Below are 19,369 nucleotides of genomic sequence, written 5' to 3'. Positions count from 1 at the left end.
CCATCTTTTTTTTTTTTTTTTTTTCTACTGGAAAACCCTTTTAAACTGTTGAGATAGAGAACAGTACAAGACGTTAGTATAATACAAGAGTAAAATGAAGTGATCAGCTCGCCGTATGTATCAATCTCCAGATCCACTGTTCAGCATGATGCAGGGAGAAAACAGATTCCTGAGTCTGTAGAACATGAAATTCAGAGTTTCCAGCACTCATTAAAACATCCTTAAAAACATCAGAGGGAAACACTAAAAACGCTGACGTTTCGGATAAGGTGGAAACAAGTGGTTACGAATAAGGATGTTTCTTCTCCATCCGAAACGCGTAAGCACCTCTGATGTTTTTAAGGACGTGCAAATAAAGATTTGCGGTGTTTCAATAAATGTTGGAGACCTTGGGCTTTGCTGGCCGTTCAGCATCCAGCAGTCATCAGTTGTCCTCTTTAGTCCAGAATTATTTCAGTAGAGACAAATGGTGAGCCAAGTGTGCTCCACAAGCTGTGCTTCCCGCTCCCTGTGATGAGCTGCGTCCTCCTGCGCCCTCCTCTTTCTGGGTGTCTGGCTCTGTCGACAGCACATGTCCTCTTCGTGAACCTCTCGCTGTCACATGAGATAAGAGGCGATCTTTCATCATCTCTTCGCTCTGGTAAAGCTGATGCTTGCAAATTATGTTCCTCTTCCTGGGTCTGATCTGCAGCATTTTTCAATGGTCCAACGTGACAGTCTAATTCTCAGCTCAGTCAGATCTATAGGTCTTAACCCTCTGGACATTATTATTATTATTTTAATCTGTCGGCCTGGCAGAGACTATAGGAAAAGCTTCGACTCTGCAGGCACTTTATAGAATGAATTTCCTAAAAAGACGTTTTCTAATAAACATATAGTGATTGGAAATTTTAATTTTAGCTGCAGGAACATTCCAGTAATAACCTGCTGGGAGACACCTGCTCCCTGCATTGACTTTTTAACATATTATTTTTATTTTTTATTTGATCACATGTAATATTTTAACATTTTTCAAGTGCAGAGATATGCAAAGATGTATCTCCCAAGAAAGAGAACCATCTCGCCAGCCCCACCTATGGGAAGTTGCATCACACTAAGCCAGCCAAAATCCTACTCCGTACTGATGAGGGACAAGCACCCAGAAACATCTGGATGTCTGGTTTCTCTATATTCCCAAGACTTGTGGGAAAGTCGGTTTTTGACTCATAGGGGGCCACTTCCAATAGGTGGCGCGGGTGAGATGGTTCTCTTCCTTAGGAGATACCTTTTTGCATATTTGTTTCCCTTTGAGCATAGCTAATAGGTGTCCATACCATGGAGTACTTCCAGCAAGTCTCTATACAGGACTGGTCTCTTTAAACAGATTCAACACCCTGCCCAAGCACAGAGAAAAATGATTGCCCTCAACTAAGTAGGCCAGATTTAAAAAAAAAACTAAAAACTTAGTGGTTGGCAAACCACCATCCATTCTCTTGGACCTTTAAAGGGAAAATTACTTACCTGCTTTCTGGTTCCGGCTTCCCGCTCCTTCTCCTGCAGACCTGCGATGCTCCAGTGGGTTCCATCGAACCCAACATCCGGTTTGACATTTCCGCAGCCAATCACAGGCCATGGCGGTGTCCAGCTCCCCTTGCATCATGTCAGATGGTCACATGGAGCTCAGAGGAGCATTGCAAGCCTGCAGGAAAAGCAGCGGGGAGCCAGTGCCAGCAAGCAGGTACCGTAAGTCATTTTCCCTTTGTTGGTCCATCAGCATGTGAGGATTTTCTACCCCCTCCCCCCCCCTTCCATTCTTGAACACCTTGGCTATTTTTGGAAGTCCCATTGAAAAGAATGGGAAAAGCACCATGCTCGGCTATTTTTGGCAATCGCATAGAAATGAATGGAGGACGGCCACGCAGGCTCCCTTCTAAGATAGGCGCGGGTCCCAGAGGTGCACCTTTGCTCTTCCTCTCCTTGACTGACAAGGTCAGGTGAAAGGACTATGCAGGAACCTGTCCCTGTCCCAAGGAAGAAGAGGGAATGGCCAGCAGAGGAAGCAGGAAGAGTAACAGAGGACAGAGTGGCTTAGGCCCGCCATCAGTTTATAGAAGAATTTCCTGGTGATAGACTCCCATTCAAATTATTAATAAAGTTGCGCATTGCCATTGTTAGGCCTATGATATACACTACTCACAAAAAGTTAGGGATATTTGGCTTTTGGGTGAAATTTAGGGAAATAGAAAGTTCAGGCTACAGTGATATAATATCTTTAAAGTAGTAGGGCATTTAAGTGGAAACGGCAATGGTGATTTCCTCATCGCAAACATTTTATTGAAACAAAAGCCAACACCAGTGGTGGGTATAACCCCACAAAAATGTCAGTGCCTCCATAACTTGTCATGTGGCCTGAAGCATCAATTTCTGCTTGACAACAAAGTCTCCTGCTGTTCACAAGTCGACTTATTGTCTGCTGAGGCATGGCATCCCACTCTTCCTAAAGGGCAGCCATCAGGTCATTGAGGTTATGGGGTACAGAGTTACGAGCTTCTGCATGGCCACTCAGCGAATCCCATAGGTTTTCAATGGGATTCAGTTCTGGAGAAAGTTCAGGCCACTCCATTTGAGGTACCCCAGTCTCCAGCAGACATTCCCTAATGATGCGACCTCGATGAGCTGGTGCATTGTCGTCCATGAAGATGAAATTAGGCCTGTGTTGTTCATGTAGAAGCACAATGACTGGATTAATGATGTTATTCAAGTAGTATGGGCTGGGCACTGTACCATTCACAAAGTGTAGGGCAGTTCTGTATTGACTAGACACACCTGCCCACACTGTAACACCACCACCATAGCCTTGTCTGGGGACAACAGTGGCTGATGCATAGCACTCTACTTGATGTCTCCCACATCGTTGGCGGCTATCATTTCTGCTCAGCGTGAATTGACTTTTATCAGTGAACAGCACTTATGTACAATGATCCCTCGGCCAAAGTAGATGCTCCCTGGCCCATGCAAGGCGACGTCGCCTGTGGTCAGGTACCCAATCAAGTGGTGATCAGCCGGCACTCTGTTCAGAGAGCGTGGTGCACACGTCCGAGATAGCAATCTCACGTGTATTGTAGGAAAAGACCGGCATTCACTGTATCTTCAGTAAACACAATGCTTTTATTGGTCACATATAATATGGAGTTCTCGCAGAGACCCTCGCAGGTCGAATGGTCTGACATGACACTTGGGTGCCTCTTACTTCCATTAAATGTGCCTGGAGTTGTGTGGCATTCATCATCCGGTTCCGCAGGGCATTGTTCACAATGAAACAGTCATCAGTGTGGGATGTAGCCACAGGAAATCCACTTCTATGCTTTTCTGCGACACTGTCAGTCTCTTTATATCTGTTGCCACCTGCTGATGACACTCTAAGCTCAGTGGCCACTTCCATCTGAGAACATCCTGCTTGAAGCCTCTGATAGGTGCTGTTGATCAATTGTTAGGCGTCGCCTTGGTCTCATGATGTCAAAATGTGAATAGCATGATGAGGAGGACTGTTTAAATACCAATTCTAATTGAACCAGGAAGTTTATTGGGCGATTCATGGATCTACACCTGTTGTGAATTTTGTTGTTAAGCTCCTTGTTAAAGAACAGCAAGTTGTGCAAAAAGTATGGAAACATTGAACAGTTGGACATGTGCATTCAGAAGTTTAGAGATCACATCAAGTTCACCTATAAAGGTTAGAGTGCATTTAGGTTCATCCTGAAATTTCACCCACAAGCCAAATATCCCTAACATTTTGTGAGTAGTGTATATGAATGGGGCTGGGGATGCTAGTGCTCGTTTACTTACATCATATGTCTGCGTGTAACTTGCATATCTTACATGGAGTACACACTGCGTGATATTTGTTTTAAGCATGGAAACCACTTAAAATCCCTTTTAGAACTATGAATACAGAGTACGCCTGTTGTGTGCAGGTGGAACTAAACAGTCTGTGAGTCACCCAAACAATAGTGACAGCGGAATGTAAACTGCCGATGAGTAACCGCTGCTCCTCCTCTCCTAATGCCGGCATTTTACTTGTCACACGGGTTGGGTGATTGATCTGTCTGAGGCTCGAGTTTACGCTTGAAAGGAATGTCTCATCACAAAACGACCTACTGCTTAAATCATGTTTTTACTTTATACAATTTCCCACCAATTTTAGCCATCAAAAAACCTTTAGCTTTATTTTACTAAATTTGGGTGCATTTGTAATTGTTTTCTGTGAAATTTTCCATTTTGAGCCTCATGGTAGACTGATATTTTCTGTTCTCTAGAGATCACTTCTCAGCAGTCATCTCATTATCTCATGCAAGATTACAATGAAATGTGCCTAATCTATCTTCTGCCTAATCTATCTTCTGCCTAATCTATCTTCTGCCTAATCTATCTTCTGCCTAATCTATCTTCTGCCTAATCTATCTTCTGCCTAATCTATCTTCTGCCTAATCTATCTTCTGCCTAATCTATCTTCTGCCTAATCTATCTTTTGCCTAATCTATCTTTTGCCTAATCTATCTTTTGCCTAATCTATCTTTTGCCTAATCTATCTTTTGCCTAATCTATCTTTTGCCTAATCTATCTTTTGCCTAATCTATCTTTTGCCTAATCTATCTTTTGCCTAATCTATCTTTTGCCTAATCTATCTTTTGCCTAATCTATCTTTTGCCTAATCTATTTTTTGCCTAATCTATTTTTTGCCTAATCTATTTTTTGCCTAATCTATCTTTTGCCTAATCTATTTTTTGCCTAATCTATTTTTTGCCTAATCTATCTTTTGCCTAATCTATCTTTTGCCTAATCTATCTTTTGCCTAATCTATCTTTTGCCTAATCTATCTGGATCCCCCATTCACAGTAGGTAATAACACAGCCATTCTACCCACCTCCCTGCACAATAGATCATAGCCACAACAGTCTCCCATAGTAGTAAATGGGGGGAATTTATCCTTCACCCATGACACAATTCAGGGGAATAAAGTTGCCAATTCTTTGTTTATGACTTTTTAACTGAGACCATCTATTATCACTTGTGGTATTTGTACGCCACCATCAACATTTCCTAAAAAGGGGGCAGGGAGGAGGCGGAGCCAGTAGACCCCACACATTCACCTTCATCCATACCAGACTTCTGGCGTAAATAAAGACTGGAATCTACAGGAGCTCGGAGCTGCCATAGAGTTCTGTTTAGTGGCATGGAATCCTGGAAGATACGCCTAATTTATGACAAGGCCTCGTCATAAATAATCCCTCAGTAAATATTGACCCTATTACTTTTATGTACAAATGGTCCAGAAGACTGAAAAGCCCTATTGTCACATGTGCTATTAACTGTACTTTAAAACTTACCTTCTATTGTCTCCATTTTCAATGTTTCTACTGACTTAAAAGTATTTAAAATCATCAGCTGTGTCACTTTGTTGTTTTGTTTTTTTTGTATAACCTATCCTGCCCATATGCCCTGAGGATGCCAGGGTAGCTGGCGAAACATGTCGGGGGGCAGTGTTTGAAGTTATTTTAGACAGTTCTTTCACTAGTTACTAGAAACATATTATGAAATGGATCTTACATGTAACACAGGGAGAGAGAGGGCGAGTTTGCAGCAGGGACCTGACGCTATTCACCGCGGCCCTGTGAGGTTAAGGCTACTTTCACACTCGGGTTTTGGGCGGATCCGTTTGTATTATCTGTAACATAGCCAAGACGGATCCGTCATGAACTCCATCGAAAGTCAATGGGAGACGGATCCATTTTCTATTGTGTCAGACAAAACGGATCCGTCCACATTGACTTACATTGTGTGCCAGGAAGGATCCGTTTGTCTCAGTTTCGTCAAGCGGACAGCAAAACGCTGCAGGCAGCCTCTAGAGCGGAATGCAGACGGAACGGAGGCAAACTGAGGCAAACGGATGCGTTCTGAGCGGATCCTTTTCCATTCAGAATGCATTAGGGCAAAACTGATCCGTTTTGGACCGCTTGTGAGAGCCCTGAACGGATCTCACAAACGGAAAGCCAAAACGCCAGTGTGAAAGTAGCCGTACAGTGTTATCGATATACAAAAATAACAATGTGACACAGCTGATGATTTTAAATACTTTTATTAAGTCAGTAGAAACATTGAAAATGGAGACAATAGAAGTTACGTTTTAAAGTACAGTTAATAGCACATGTGACAATAGGGCTTTTTGGTCTTCTGGACCATTAGTAAATAAATCGTCATAAATAAGGCACAAGGGATATCATAGATTGGCGTGAAACCGCTGGTCTTTGATAAATCTTCCCCAGTGACTTATCTCCATTCTCTCTTTCGAATAAAATTACATAAAATTCTGATTCTATCAATCTTTTGAAAAAATTTGTTTAGAACTTTGTTGGGGATCCAGCTCCCAACACCACCACCAGTCTGCTGCTTGAAGAGGTTGAGCTGTTGAAGCGCCCAGGAGGTGGGTCTTCACTGTGTCGTACTCCTGGAAAACCCCTTTAATACAATCCCTATCACTAAATGGCAGCATATACCTGCATGAATACAGCACAGGGTGAAGTAACATGGTAAACGCTGAAGATGAATACAACCAATGTATTTATATACTAGGATTGACAGGGTGTGCAGTATCTGGCGGTAGTCTCATCCGTTGCTTAATATGGTTGTATTATTTACTGATTGCTCAAGGTACCTTGCGGTGTATTTCATGTGTTGCTGAGCAAACATTTTCTTTGCCGTTTTCCGAGAATCTACGGGTTGATTCGCATATGTTTTGTTTGCACTGAGAATCTGGGGAACAGTGCCCCGAGAAATGTTTTTGAGGACGCGACCAGGGATGGAAAGTTTCTGCTTTGACTTTCTCATAGTCATGACGAATGTGATTAAGGGCTCATTCACACGACCGTGGTTTGGTTCCGCATCCGAGCCGCATTTTTTGCTCCGTTCCATGGCCCCGCAAAAATAATAGATCATGTCCTATTCTTGTCCATTTTGCGGACAAGAATAGGGATTTCTATAATGGGCCGTCTGTTCCGTTCCACAAATTGCGGACGGCACACAGGCGGCATCCGTGTTTTGCGGATCCACAATTTGCGGACCGCAAAACACGGCAAGGTCATGTGAATGAGCCCTAATGCTGAGGTGGGGTGAACCTAAACTAATGCACCCACTAAAGGGGTATTCTGGTTATCTTTACGATAGATCATTGGCGGTCCAGCACCCAGAGTCAGATCTAACTAGCAAATGGAAGCTGAGCTGCATTAACCCAGCATGGGTCTGCTCTCTGTATTCTAGGGGCTTCTGCGAGGAGCTGATCAGTGGGGGTGTTGGACTCCCTTCGGATGTAGCCTAAGGATAGATCTTTAATATCTATAATCGGCAACCTTCTGCAATGGTAGCTGCTGCAACTCCCAGCATTCCCACTTGTTCAGCTTTTCTTGTAACTCCCATGGAAATGAATGAAGCATTGTGGGAATTGTAGTTTCAGTACAGATGGAGAGCCGGAGGTTGCCGATCCTTGAGCTATAACCTGGAAAATGCCAATTAATTTTTCCAGAAACAGCACCACAGTCCAGTATTACAGCTCAGCTCCTCCATTCAGTGAAGATAGCAGAGTGGTATCTTCAGGTTGTAGACCTCTTTCTGCACAGTATAATGGTACAGCCCACGAATCGGTCATGTGTAATGCATCCATGGCCTAACTGAAAATTGGCATCAGTCATGTGATATTTAGTAAGCAACCGCGTTACATGACATATACGTGCTGGGTCAGCACAAGGGACACTTTCATGGGATAACGATGTAGGACTAATGCTGGGTTCACACCTAGGCGTTTCTCAAACGCGCATTTCTATGCGCGTTTTTGTCGCGCGTTTTTATGCGTGTTTTTTTTAATAGTGAACGCGCGTTTGGGTGATTGACAGCAGTGTTGTCCAAAGAGTCTATGGCCCAAACGCGCCAAAAAAAGCTCCTGTACTTGTTTGAGCGTCGGGCGTTTTACAGCGCGATCGTACGCGCTGTAAAACGCCCAGGTGAGAACCATTCCCATAGGGAATCATTGGTTCTTGCCTGTTGTGCGTTTTACAGCGCGTAGGAACGCGCTGTAAAACGCTCAGGTGTGAACCCAGCGTAATGGTGGAAACCATTATGGCTATAATAACAGCTTCTTCACTGTATGTGTGTTTACATGGCCTCCTGTTTCGAGGTGTTTTGAAAAATGGCTTCCTGTCTCTAGGTGAATTTGCCAGGTTTTAATAAAGTTAACTTTAAAAAAAAAAAATTACAAGTACAACATATACAGGGGTGACGGGGAGAACAATATTAGATGTGTACATTAATATGATGGGGGAAAAAAAAACGTGATGTGAACCCACCCCTAGATATCTAGACTGTTAACCTGTCAGAGGTCACATGACAGGATTGAGGATCACATGATCTATGCCACCTTTAGTCCCATTTACCTCTCCTGTGGATGCAGCTTACGGGACTAAAATGGGCCGTACCATTTTTTTTCTTTAGAGAGGGGCTACTGTGCGAAGATGATAAAGGTCTGTGAGCACAAGTTTAAATAGATGTATACTTGAAAATTGTTCATTGTCCTATTCTCTAAATAAGTAGATGTAATTAATAAAAGTGGAATACCTCTTTAAGGAAATTGTGGCTTTCTTGTACATGAACGTCTGGTACTGGATCATATCCCTGTTCAACTAAATCCTGCCATCCCAGACCCAGCCCATGGACTAGAGTGAGACCATTTCTGGAAAATAGCAGACCCTTATTGTCCAAATTAGGACAAGCCCTTCACAGGACAGGATCAGAGAAAATAAACTGGTATGCGTTTAGGGCTTCTGGTATTTAAATGATGTACAGTACAGGTTTTCACCCCCTGGATGTTGTCAAGATTGTTTCTAGTCACAACCTGAAAGCAGAGATCTTGAAATAACAAGCTATATTATAGATTATATTAGAAAATGGAACAGCTCTTTATTATACTGTCAATAAAGGGGTATGTGTAGGGACACCCTCCCTCCCCAACTGGTAACACCCAGACCCACTGCAGACGGCTAGCAATTCATTCATTCCTTCTCGCAGAAATAATAAATGAATGGTACAACATTGAGTCATAAGAATAGATTCTCCAGAATTATTACATGAGGAATGCAAGTAGTTACTACAACAGACATGTTGGGAGAGGTGACAGCTACTCTGTAAAAAGGACTGTTCATGGGTCCAGACATTATAAACTAAGTATCAGGATATGTAGGGCATAGTGCAGGGATCTAACGAAACGTACTATTTTTTCTGGGCACCGCTTTATTTGCCCGCTATGGCTCCCGTTTTATTCTCCCATCTGGTATACTAATTTTAGCATCGGTACAGGGAGGAGGAGACTGCCCCGTTTCTCATTGGGCGTCGTCTTCTCCCTGGTTGTAGCGCTGTCCAATCACAGCGGAGAGCGTCACAGCCAGGGAGAAGGGGAGTTGTTTATTTTTTCTCCCTGGCTGTGACGAGCTCCCCTGTGATTGGACCGCTCTACAGCCAGGGAGAAGGAGACGCCCAATGAGAAACGGGGCAGTCTCCTCCTCCCTGTACCGATGCTAAAATTAGCATATTAGGCAAGAGAATACAATGGGGGCCATGGCGGGTAGTAAGTGCAGTTAGATCCCTGCACTATCACTACATATTCTAATACTTATTTTATAATGTCTGGACCCATGAATGGTCCTCTTCAAAGGTCGCCTATAATGCCCCCAAAATGTCTGGGCACCTTATACAGGTTATACGTGCCCCGTCCCCTGGCACCCCCGTCGCTCCTGATGCCCACATGGTCGTTGGTGCATCTCCCAGTTGCGCGTATCCAAACATCCAGCGTTGGATGGGGGTGGGGATTTCAGCCAATAGCAGACCACGATGGGAACAATCCTTCCTAGCATCAACTGCGGGGTAAGTATAACCTGTATGAGGTGCACGGACATTTTGGGGGGCATTATACCTGTAGGTGTTGGATAACCCCTTTAAGCCTTGCTTTCATAAAATTACTATACCCCTTTAATTTAATTTGCTGATATTATGTTATCATTTGTTTTCCATGCTTGTATTTTTATTGTTACAGTATACAAAATGATGTTTTGTATTTTTCTCTCATTGAGTGTCATAAATTCCCTATTCTTCTTTCTTATCTTCCATCTACTTATTTTGCAGTTCCTCATTGTCCCTTCTATCGTGGGAAGTGCTTTATTACACCGCATGTCAGATGACCGATGGGAGAAGATAACAGCATGCATTTATGGAATGGGCCTGTGTGCACTTTTTATAGTGTCCACTGTATTTCACATAGTCACCTGGAAGAAAAGTCATCTCAGGTACGTATGTCCATGGAAGGAGTTAATTATAGTCACCCTAGGCGCTCATTTCCCATAATGCCCTTGGGACACAAGTAGTTCAGCTGCTTCAGATACATACCTGCAAAAATCAACAATTTAGATAAAAAGAAAAATGAAGATTTTTTTCACCCATGATGCAACTCTGCTGCAGAGTCTGTTTAAGTCCTTCACCTAGCTGGTGGTGCTGCTAATTTTGCCATAGATTCTACAGCTCTGGCTGGTTCAGCTCTCTGTACCCCCCCCCCCCCCCCTTTCCTTCTCTCAAATGTTAGGAATAGCTGCAGGGAGGGAGAGCAGAATTGTACAAGGCAGATCAGAGTCTATAGAGGGAGAAAGGCATCCAAGTTATTGGGGAGGGCACCTCACACAGGCCATATATATAGGTGGAAATTGCACATATAAGGTAGTTTGCAGGAGGGAGGTTATTCACTTACGCCTTATAGACCATGACAAAATTTTCAGGGCAGGATAACATACTTCTCCGCATCAATGACTGTCAGCACAAGATATTCTTGATGACCTGCCAAAGGGGAAATTGATGCAGGAATGAATCTGTGCTGATACATAGGAGCTAGTGAAGGCAGCAGCATCCTTGACACACATACGCCTACATGAGAACTCTGACACTAGGAGCAGGTTGCAAATTTCATATGAAAGGTTCCAAAAATGAATTAAGGAATGAAGATTTCAGCCTAAAGCTTAAAATCTATGTACACCTTTGGGGACAGTTATTTTTATGATGGCAAGTTACTCGTTTTGGGCTAAAAATTATTTGTTCATTTCTTCTTTATCAAACATTTGGAGACATTCTGTCACAAAGGGTAAACTGTTTTTCTAGCTGTGTGAATGGTACGTTCACTTTCACTTTGGTCATCTCATAAACCTGATCTCTAAATTACTAAAAGGCCATAAACACTTATTTAAGCCAAATTCTTAGCAGTAAGATACAAATTGATCTTTAATGAGTGTTTATAAGGTAGGAACTGATGGAGCAGAGAGAAGATACAGATCCTGCTAATAGATAAACTCAAAGCTGTGCAGGGAGAACAGCTCATCATTTTTAATAAAGACCAATTGAAAAAATAATTTTTAGCTCAAAATGAGTATAATGCAGTAATTTAAAAAAAATTACACCAAAGGTGAACATAGCCTTTTACTGCAACTTTTTTATTTAATTTTTTTATTTTTACTCAAGTTAACCACTAACACATGTACACACCTTTTTTCCACGTTAAAGTTGTCCATAACCATTATTGATGTATTCTATACAGTCCATCGTTTTTCTGTTGTAGTTGTAAGCCGGCTCAGCACAACATACAACAATGGGGCTCACCACATGTTACCTTTTGATCTTGTGAATGAGCTCACTGGAGCATTGTCACCAAGCAGAATAATAATTGGCCACTTTCCCTGCCGTATTGCATTATTTATCAGCAGCTGATCAGTTACAGAATGGTCCAGATAAGCTTTTTTTTGTTGTTGTTGTTTCCAGGAGTGTAGAGCATTGTTTCCACATGTGTGACAGAATGGTCATCTACTTTTTCATTGCGGCATCCTATGCACCATGGTGGGTATTAAAGGTTCTATTTAATGTGTTTCACTTCTAAATATGCCACCTCCATTCATTTTTTTCCTTTGTCCTTTACCTTCAATTCATATTATTATGACTATTTTAATCTGTATTAATCCCTGTATATAGTAATTTCTAATTTTAAGGAGAGTGCTATAAGATATTTTATAGGCCAGACAATGCTCCTCTGGGAAAAAGGCTTTTGGGGTTTATTTTAAGGGCTGTTCCCACAATTGACATTTCTCACCGATTCTCAGAATAGCTGATAAATGTCAGATTGCTGTGCGCCTCACCACTAGGACCCCCATGATCACTAGAACACAAGTTCTGAGCCCCTTGGTTCCTCATAAGGGCACTACACCAGTGAGGAGAAGTTTCAATGAAGTGGTGGTCAAGCATGCCTGCTGGTGCTCCATTCAAAGTCTATGGAACTGACATAGAAGCAGCAGTGAGCATGCTCGACCACCGCTTTATTCAAACTCTTCCTTACTGTGGGGCTCTCCATCATCAATTTTTTTTATAAATCTTAATTTTGGGAATGCCCTTTTAATTTGCATTGCTGGATTCTGAACAGTTGTGTTTTCTTCACGTATCAAGGTTAAATCTTCGAGAACTGGGACCCCTGGCCTCTCACATGAGGTGGTTCATTTGGCTGATGGCTGCTGGTGGAACCATTTATGTGTTTCTATACCATGAAAGGTAAATTGTTTTGTAAGTTGTTTTGTGTACGATGATGAATTTTGTATTTTTACAGTAGTTTGTGCCTCCTTATATCATGAATAGGACAGAGACGTGCCACAGTGGTTGGTTCGCCCTGTTACCTTCTAGCATTGAGGTTCTAGGTTTGAGCGTGCAAGATATGCAAGGAGCTTGCATCTTTTCCCTGTGCTTGTTTCTTTTCAGTAGTCCGCTATAATCCCACTCTCCAAAAAGTGGACTAATTATGAAATGGACTTTTATAGTAAGAAACTTGATGAAAGAAAATCCAGTAGTTAGCATTGCTGCTCACAGCCCTGGATTGGAATCTGACCAAGGGCAACATGCTCATGGAGTTTGTATGTTCTCCTCATACTTACATGGGTTTCCTCCAGGTACTCCTGTTTCCTCCTACTCCCCAAAAACCTTCTGATATTATAGTGGTTTTCCAGGGTTTAAAAAAATTTGCTTAAAGAGGTTGCCTCACTTCAGAAAATGCCATTTATCTATCATGTAGACAAAGTTAACACAAAGCACTGACTAATGTATTGTGACTGTCCTTATTGCCTCCTTTGCTGGCTTGATTTATTTTCCCACCACGTAATACACTGCATGTTCCCATGGTTATGACCACCCTGCAATCCAGCAGCGGTGGTCGTACTTGCACACTATGGGAAACCCTCTCTGGTGGCCAGGACCACGGGAGTGCACAAAGGCACGCATATGCATCAGCTCCTGTCCTGCCACCTCATGTGGTCATAACCCCTGGAAACATGCCATATATAATACGATGGAAAAGTGAATCCAGCCAGCAAAGGGGGCAATATGGACAATCACAATACATTAGTAAGTGCCTTGTATTAACGTTGTCTACATGATAAATGCCTTTTGCTGAACTGAGACAACCCCTTTAAAGGGGCTATCCGGGAATTAATATTGATGACCTATCCTCAGGAGTCTGACCCCCGGACCCCCGACGATCAGCTGTTAGAAGATCCTGGACGCTTCCTAGGCCAGTGATGTCATTGTGCACATGTCCTAGTTGAAGCTCAGCCACATTCAAGCCACTATACCATGTACAGCCATGTTCTTGGTAAGCTCCTGGGAGGCCACCACGCTCGCCTCCACGCTCGCCAGAGCTCCAGTGAGTGCTGCTGCTTCCCAAAACAGCTGATCGCTGGTGGTTCCAGGACTCGGCCCCCGCCAATGTGTGATATTGATGACCTATCCTGTGGATAGGTCATCAATATTATTTCAATGATAAACCCTTTAAGGTTCCACATACTCTTTACTGCGGTGTCACACACAGTTTTTTGGGGTAAAAGCCACTGCAGTTTTTTGAGCCATAGCTAAGTCCTGACAATATTTTTCTCATTCCTTTTGACTCCACTTGAGGGTTTTGCTCATAACACTACCTTGAGCACTGCCACAAAAATTTCAGTTTTTGTGGGAAATTGCCCTCAAGGGGAGACCATCGGTATCTGATCAGCAAGTGTCCGACACCTCGCACCCCCGCCGACCTGCTGTCCTGCAGTAGCTCTGGCACTGGAACTACGCTGCAGCGCTGCTTTCTTTGACGGGAACGGGAGCAGTGATGCAATAACCGGCTCCATTCACTACACAGTGAAGAAGTTCATCATAAAATTAGCAAAAATCCACAACAATTGGACACACAAAAAAAAGTATAATCCCATATAATAGTATAAGCGAATAAATACATAACATAATGTTTTCTAAATATCTTTTACGATTGTGGGATATTTAGAACATTTTCGAAGGATTCGCTTTACTTATCTACTGTGCGCTCATAACTAAGGCTAGATCCACACTAGCGGCAAGGAACTCCAGCGGGTGAGCAGCTTGCCGGCGTTCCTTGCCGCTAGTGTGAATCTAGCCTAAGTGCCCATATACCTTTTTAGTGAGGCCCCCCAATTATTATTATTATTTTTTTTAAACTGTCAATCTGCCCAGCTCCTTCTACTGTCTAGCATGTTGCCTTCAGATTGTACTACATTTTATGGTTCTTGATACGATTTGATCCAGAACTCTTAGTTACAGATGTCTGTAGCTGTGGATTTGTATGTGTGAATGCTTTCTCATGATTTCACTTTATTTTATTTTTTTCTTCTTCTAATGTTTTTTGCCATTTTGTTTTGTACATTTTGAGCCATTAAGAATGCATTTTATTCTTCTAGGTATAAGATTGTTGAATTGCTCTTCTACCTAGCAATGGGATTTTCTCCAGCTTTAGTAGTGACGTCAATGGTAAGAATTTCTTTATGTTCATGTGAAATTGTGTTTTTCCAAAAAGGAGGATATAGATTTGAAATATAATAAATTCTTTAGTGCCGTGAAAAAAAAAAAACATAGGGGGGTCATTTATTAAGACCAGCGTTTTAGATGCCGGTCTTAGTACCCCTTTAGCTTGCGGTGGATGCTCCGAATTAATGTAGACGTGCTGGCCTCTATATAACTTTGGCATATCTGCAGCCTGTCTATATCTACGCCAGCTTCCTTGCTAGCGTAGATTTTGATAATTTTCTACTCCCCCTTCCCCGCCCACACCCCGCCCCCTTTTTAAAAAAAGTCTCAGATATATGTCAAAAAGTGGCGTATATCTGTTAGTAAAGTGGCGTGTATCTGTTAGTAAATGTGATGCAGGATAGAGTCCTTTTTTATCATTATTTACCAGTATATATATATATTTTTTTTAATGCACAATAATTTCTATGTTCACGTAAAATCGTGTTTTCCAAAAAGAAGGGTATAGATTTAAATTTGATAACTTCTGTAGTGCCTACCAAAAAAGGAGTTCCCATAGTTCCCAAATACAGTAAACCATTCAGTTTGTGATGCAGGATAGTGACAAAAGTCAGCGATTGCCTTCTTTTTTTTTTTTTTTAGGGGCTTGTTTACAAGGTGGTGACACAGACAACAAATGTGACCGTGCCAAGAGACCTGTATTGTCAGGAATAATGAATTAGATCAATTTTATGAGGAGAAAAAAAAAAAACATACATTTTCAATCATTGACTTTTTTTTTTTTTTGGGTACATTTTTCACCTATTTTCCCCCCCAAAATTGAGCGAGTTTTCTAAAGTTAAAAAATGCAAAGTGAGAGCTACGTATTTCACACATGAAAAAAAAACCACTGATGCTCGAGTTACTTGTCGTTCCAGTGCACAGAGGTTATAATGCCTTTTCTTCATTGAATGAATGCATTCTTTCTCATTTTGCATGGTTAGCGCGTGGTACAAAATAGAACAATACTGTTACTGGTTAACACTTGGGTGGGCCGTCCGGGTGACCCACATATGATCAGCCTCAATGTATATCTGTACCAACTAAAATCTACTTCAGGGATCAGAAACCTCCGGCACTCCAGCTGCATTGAAACTACAACTCCCAGAATCCTCCTTTGACTTCTATGGGGGTTACAAGAACAGCTGAGTAAGTGTGCATGCTGGGAGCTGTAGTTTCACAGCCGCTGGTTATCCAACCCCTATAATGGCCCCCACCTCATATAGATTAGATTATACTTAACCCGCTCCCCTGCAGCCACGTCGCTTCTCATCCCCACAAGGCCGTGGCTGCATCCCCCTGTCACGCAGATCAAAACATCCAGCTAAAAGCAGGCCACGATGGGTAACGAGCCTCCCTGCCATCAAAACATCCGGCGTTGGGGGTTGCAGCCATGGGTGACGTCTCCCATGATGCTAGGGAGGCTGGTCACCATCGTGACCTGCTATAGGCTGCAACCCTGGCACCAGGTGCGATGAGCATGCCAGGGAGCTGGGTAAGTATAACCTATATGAGGGGCCTGGGAATTAGGGGGTCATTATAGGGGTTGGATAACCCCTTTAACATTTATTTAGAAAATGTATAAAAAAATGAATTCTCATGTGGAGAGCCTTTTAAAACTATACATATTAGGTGCATGCTCCAGATATTAGACACATTATAAGTATCATTTCCCATGAACGGCCACTTACAGATAACAACTTGTGTCCCTGATTAAGCAATTTAGCTACTGTGTTTATAAGAATGAATCATTATGCAAAGAGGTGTCTCCCAGAGAAAGAGAACAATCTCGCTAGCGCCACCTTTTGGAAGTGGCCCCCTATGAGTCAAAGTCTGACTTTTTTAGAACACGCCTTGGGAGGACTTGATATGGGAAAATAGCCAAGCCAAATATCCATCCTGTAGACAGCGGTTTCGGGGTGTTTGCCCCAAATCAGTATGGAATAAGATTGCATATTTCCCTCACTTATTATGTTGTTTGCTAGTATAATAGTAGATTGGTATGATTGGCATAACAGTATAACAACTATTGTTCTCTTGATAGGCCTATATAAAGATGGCCATAGAAGAGCACTGCATTTATTACTGTAATGTGCGTTGCCCTAATTGAATCACTCACCCTCTCTCTCTTGACAAAGGCCTCATTGAGTAGGCCAAAATGTTGCTGGGAATAAAGTTTTGGGGTCTTCACCATGTCACCGAAAGCTGGAAGTGCTGCCTCGTTATTTGGAGAGTGTGTGTGTGTGTGTGTGTGTATATGTGTATATATATATATATATATATATATATATATATATATATAGTTGATGGTAATGTCCCTTTTAAATAATTTATTTTTACTTGTTTCTACTCTGCTTTACTGCATTGGTCAGCTTTTTCAAATGATAGGCCTGGCATGGGTCTTCTAATTTGCCTCTACTGAAAAAGTCAAGCCATATATCTTAGTGCAGTGAGATATGTCCTCAAGGCTACTCGTTATTTGTAGGTAGTCCCAAGTTTAAGCCTCTTCTTAACATGTGAACTGTCAAAGTTGATGAGGAAATGTTGGGTCTGTTAATAATTGATAACCATCCTTTTCCTTTACAGAACAATACAGATGGCTTACAAGAGCTTGCCTGGGGAGGACTCATCTACTGCTTGGGTGTGGTGTTCTTCAAGAGCGACGGGATCATCCCTTTTGCACATGCCATCTGGCACCTCTTTGTGGCACTTGCAGCTGCTGTGCATTATTATGCCATTTGGAAATACCTTTACAAAAGTCAGACCCGTATGACAGGATGAGGCAGATTAAACAAAACTCTATCAGTATTACTTGACTTGGAAAAGAATGTATGATAAGGCGAAGGAGGTATTGTATTCTACAAAAAAATAATGCACTGAAGTATCTGGTTCTCTACAACTTACTGTGAACAAGATGTGAATCTTAAGAGCAGTTAATAACGAGGCCCATTCCTCAGCCAACATTTTGCCCCTGGCTGACCTGGTCTAAGACTTTCCTGCTCGTCCCAGACACAAAAGTGCTCAGCAGCCAGCTCTTAGAGTCAGTCAAGCCAGGTCCTGCAACTGGCATGTCTAATGTTTACAACGCGGGGAAATTATTTTTTCTATCAGTGGTTTGATGATACTTTTTAAACACAGATGTATTTCTTTACAAGTCGAATTCAAACATTTCAAGATTTAAAATGCCAATCGTTGAAGTAAATGAGGGTATTTTCATTCCTCCAGTTTCTACAAGCACTTACGAATATAAAAAAACAAACAAAAAACCTCAGTCTATACATTCCAAAAACTAAGATGCTTATGCTCGTAAAAGGTAAAAGATGGGAGACGGTTATGTTTGTTATACCTGAAGCCTGAAATAGTGAAGAAGGAAGTGGTCTTGATTTGGTTACTGAATTGTGCACTTTTTGCACCCTCTACGACATCCATGGAAACTAGATGGGTTCAGCAACGTGTGTCAAAGTTTGTCCAATTTTAATGTGGAAGAAATTAGAACTTTGACTGCGATGGTTCTTAATCAATGGTGACGTACCTGGCTATAAAGAAAACTCTCCTAAAAAAAAAAGCCTCCCAAACCACCAGCATTACCTTAAAGTAGCCAGCAGTATGTTCCTAAAGATCCTTTTCTTCCTCCGGCCAGATGCACTAAAATCTTGAAAAACGAACTTTAAACCCCTGCACGCGCTATGTAACAGCAAAGTTTGAAGTCAAAGGGGCAGCGGCCTCGCTTCAAGTCAAGATAACCATGCCCATTTCCATGCACCTTCGCTTTCGGCTGTTCAGCAAAGCCGGACGAGTGTGAGTGTGCGTGTGCGTCAGATGTTCACATGCGCGGCTGTCAATCAGAGGTGAAGGGGCGGGGAAAGGGGCCTTGGTTTGAAGTCAAGGAGGCCGCTGACCCCTTGACTTCAAACTCTGCTGTTACATAGCGCGTGCAGTAGATTAAAGGTCATTTTTCAAGATTTTGGTGCATCTGGCCAGAGGAAGAAGAGGATCTTTAGAAACATACTGCTGGCTACTTTATGGTAACGCTGGCCGTTTGGGAGGTGTTTTTTAGGTGACAGGTTCCCTTTAAAGGGGTTGTGCAAGAAAGGATAGGTTTTGGCCAACCCCCACTTGGCAGGACCTGTAATGGAAAGATGACTTGCCTGCTTCCCGGCACTAGCTCCCCGCTCATCCCAGCTTGCGATGCTCCTTTGGGTTCCCTCGCTGTCTACATCTTGTTTGAGGTCGCTGCGGTGTCAAACAGATTCCTTTACATCATAACAAATGGTCACATGATGCAAGGGGATCCGGTCTCCATCGTGGCAATGTCAAACAGGATGATGACAGCGAGGGAGCCCAGTGGAGCATTGCAGGCCTTGAGGAGAAGCAGCGGGGAGCAAATGCCAGGAAGCAGGTAAGTAAGCCTTCCTTTACA

At 42.5% G+C, this 19,369-nt stretch overlaps 1 protein-coding gene across 2 annotated transcripts in view; it reads left to right on the top strand.

Annotated features, from left to right (window-relative positions):
* MMD (monocyte to macrophage differentiation associated) overlaps window positions 1-18,542 on the top strand; it is a 59,620-nt gene extending 41,078 nt beyond the window's left edge. Inside the window, exons 3-7 of one of the 2 annotated variants that reach the window (XM_044297973.1) lie at window positions 10,201-10,361; window positions 11,875-11,949; window positions 12,550-12,651; window positions 14,844-14,913; window positions 17,536-18,542. In XM_044297973.1, coding sequence (XP_044153908.1) covers window positions 10,201-10,361; window positions 11,875-11,949; window positions 12,550-12,651; window positions 14,844-14,913; window positions 17,536-17,730 — 603 coding nt within the window. In that variant the 3' untranslated portion in view covers window positions 17,731-18,542. The remainder of the gene's footprint in view (window positions 1-10,200; window positions 10,362-11,874; window positions 11,950-12,549; window positions 12,652-14,843; window positions 14,914-17,535) is intronic. The other variant, XM_044297974.1, reaches the window with a different exon arrangement.
* The last annotated feature ends 827 nt before the right edge of the window (window positions 18,543-19,369 follow it).

The sequence above is a fragment of the Bufo gargarizans genome, chromosome 6 (genome assembly GCF_014858855.1).
Source record: "Bufo gargarizans isolate SCDJY-AF-19 chromosome 6, ASM1485885v1, whole genome shotgun sequence".
Lineage (NCBI taxonomy): Eukaryota > Metazoa > Chordata > Amphibia > Anura > Bufonidae > Bufo > Bufo gargarizans.
Note: the sequence above shows the minus strand (reverse complement) of the source record. Positions and strands in the feature narration are given on the sequence as shown.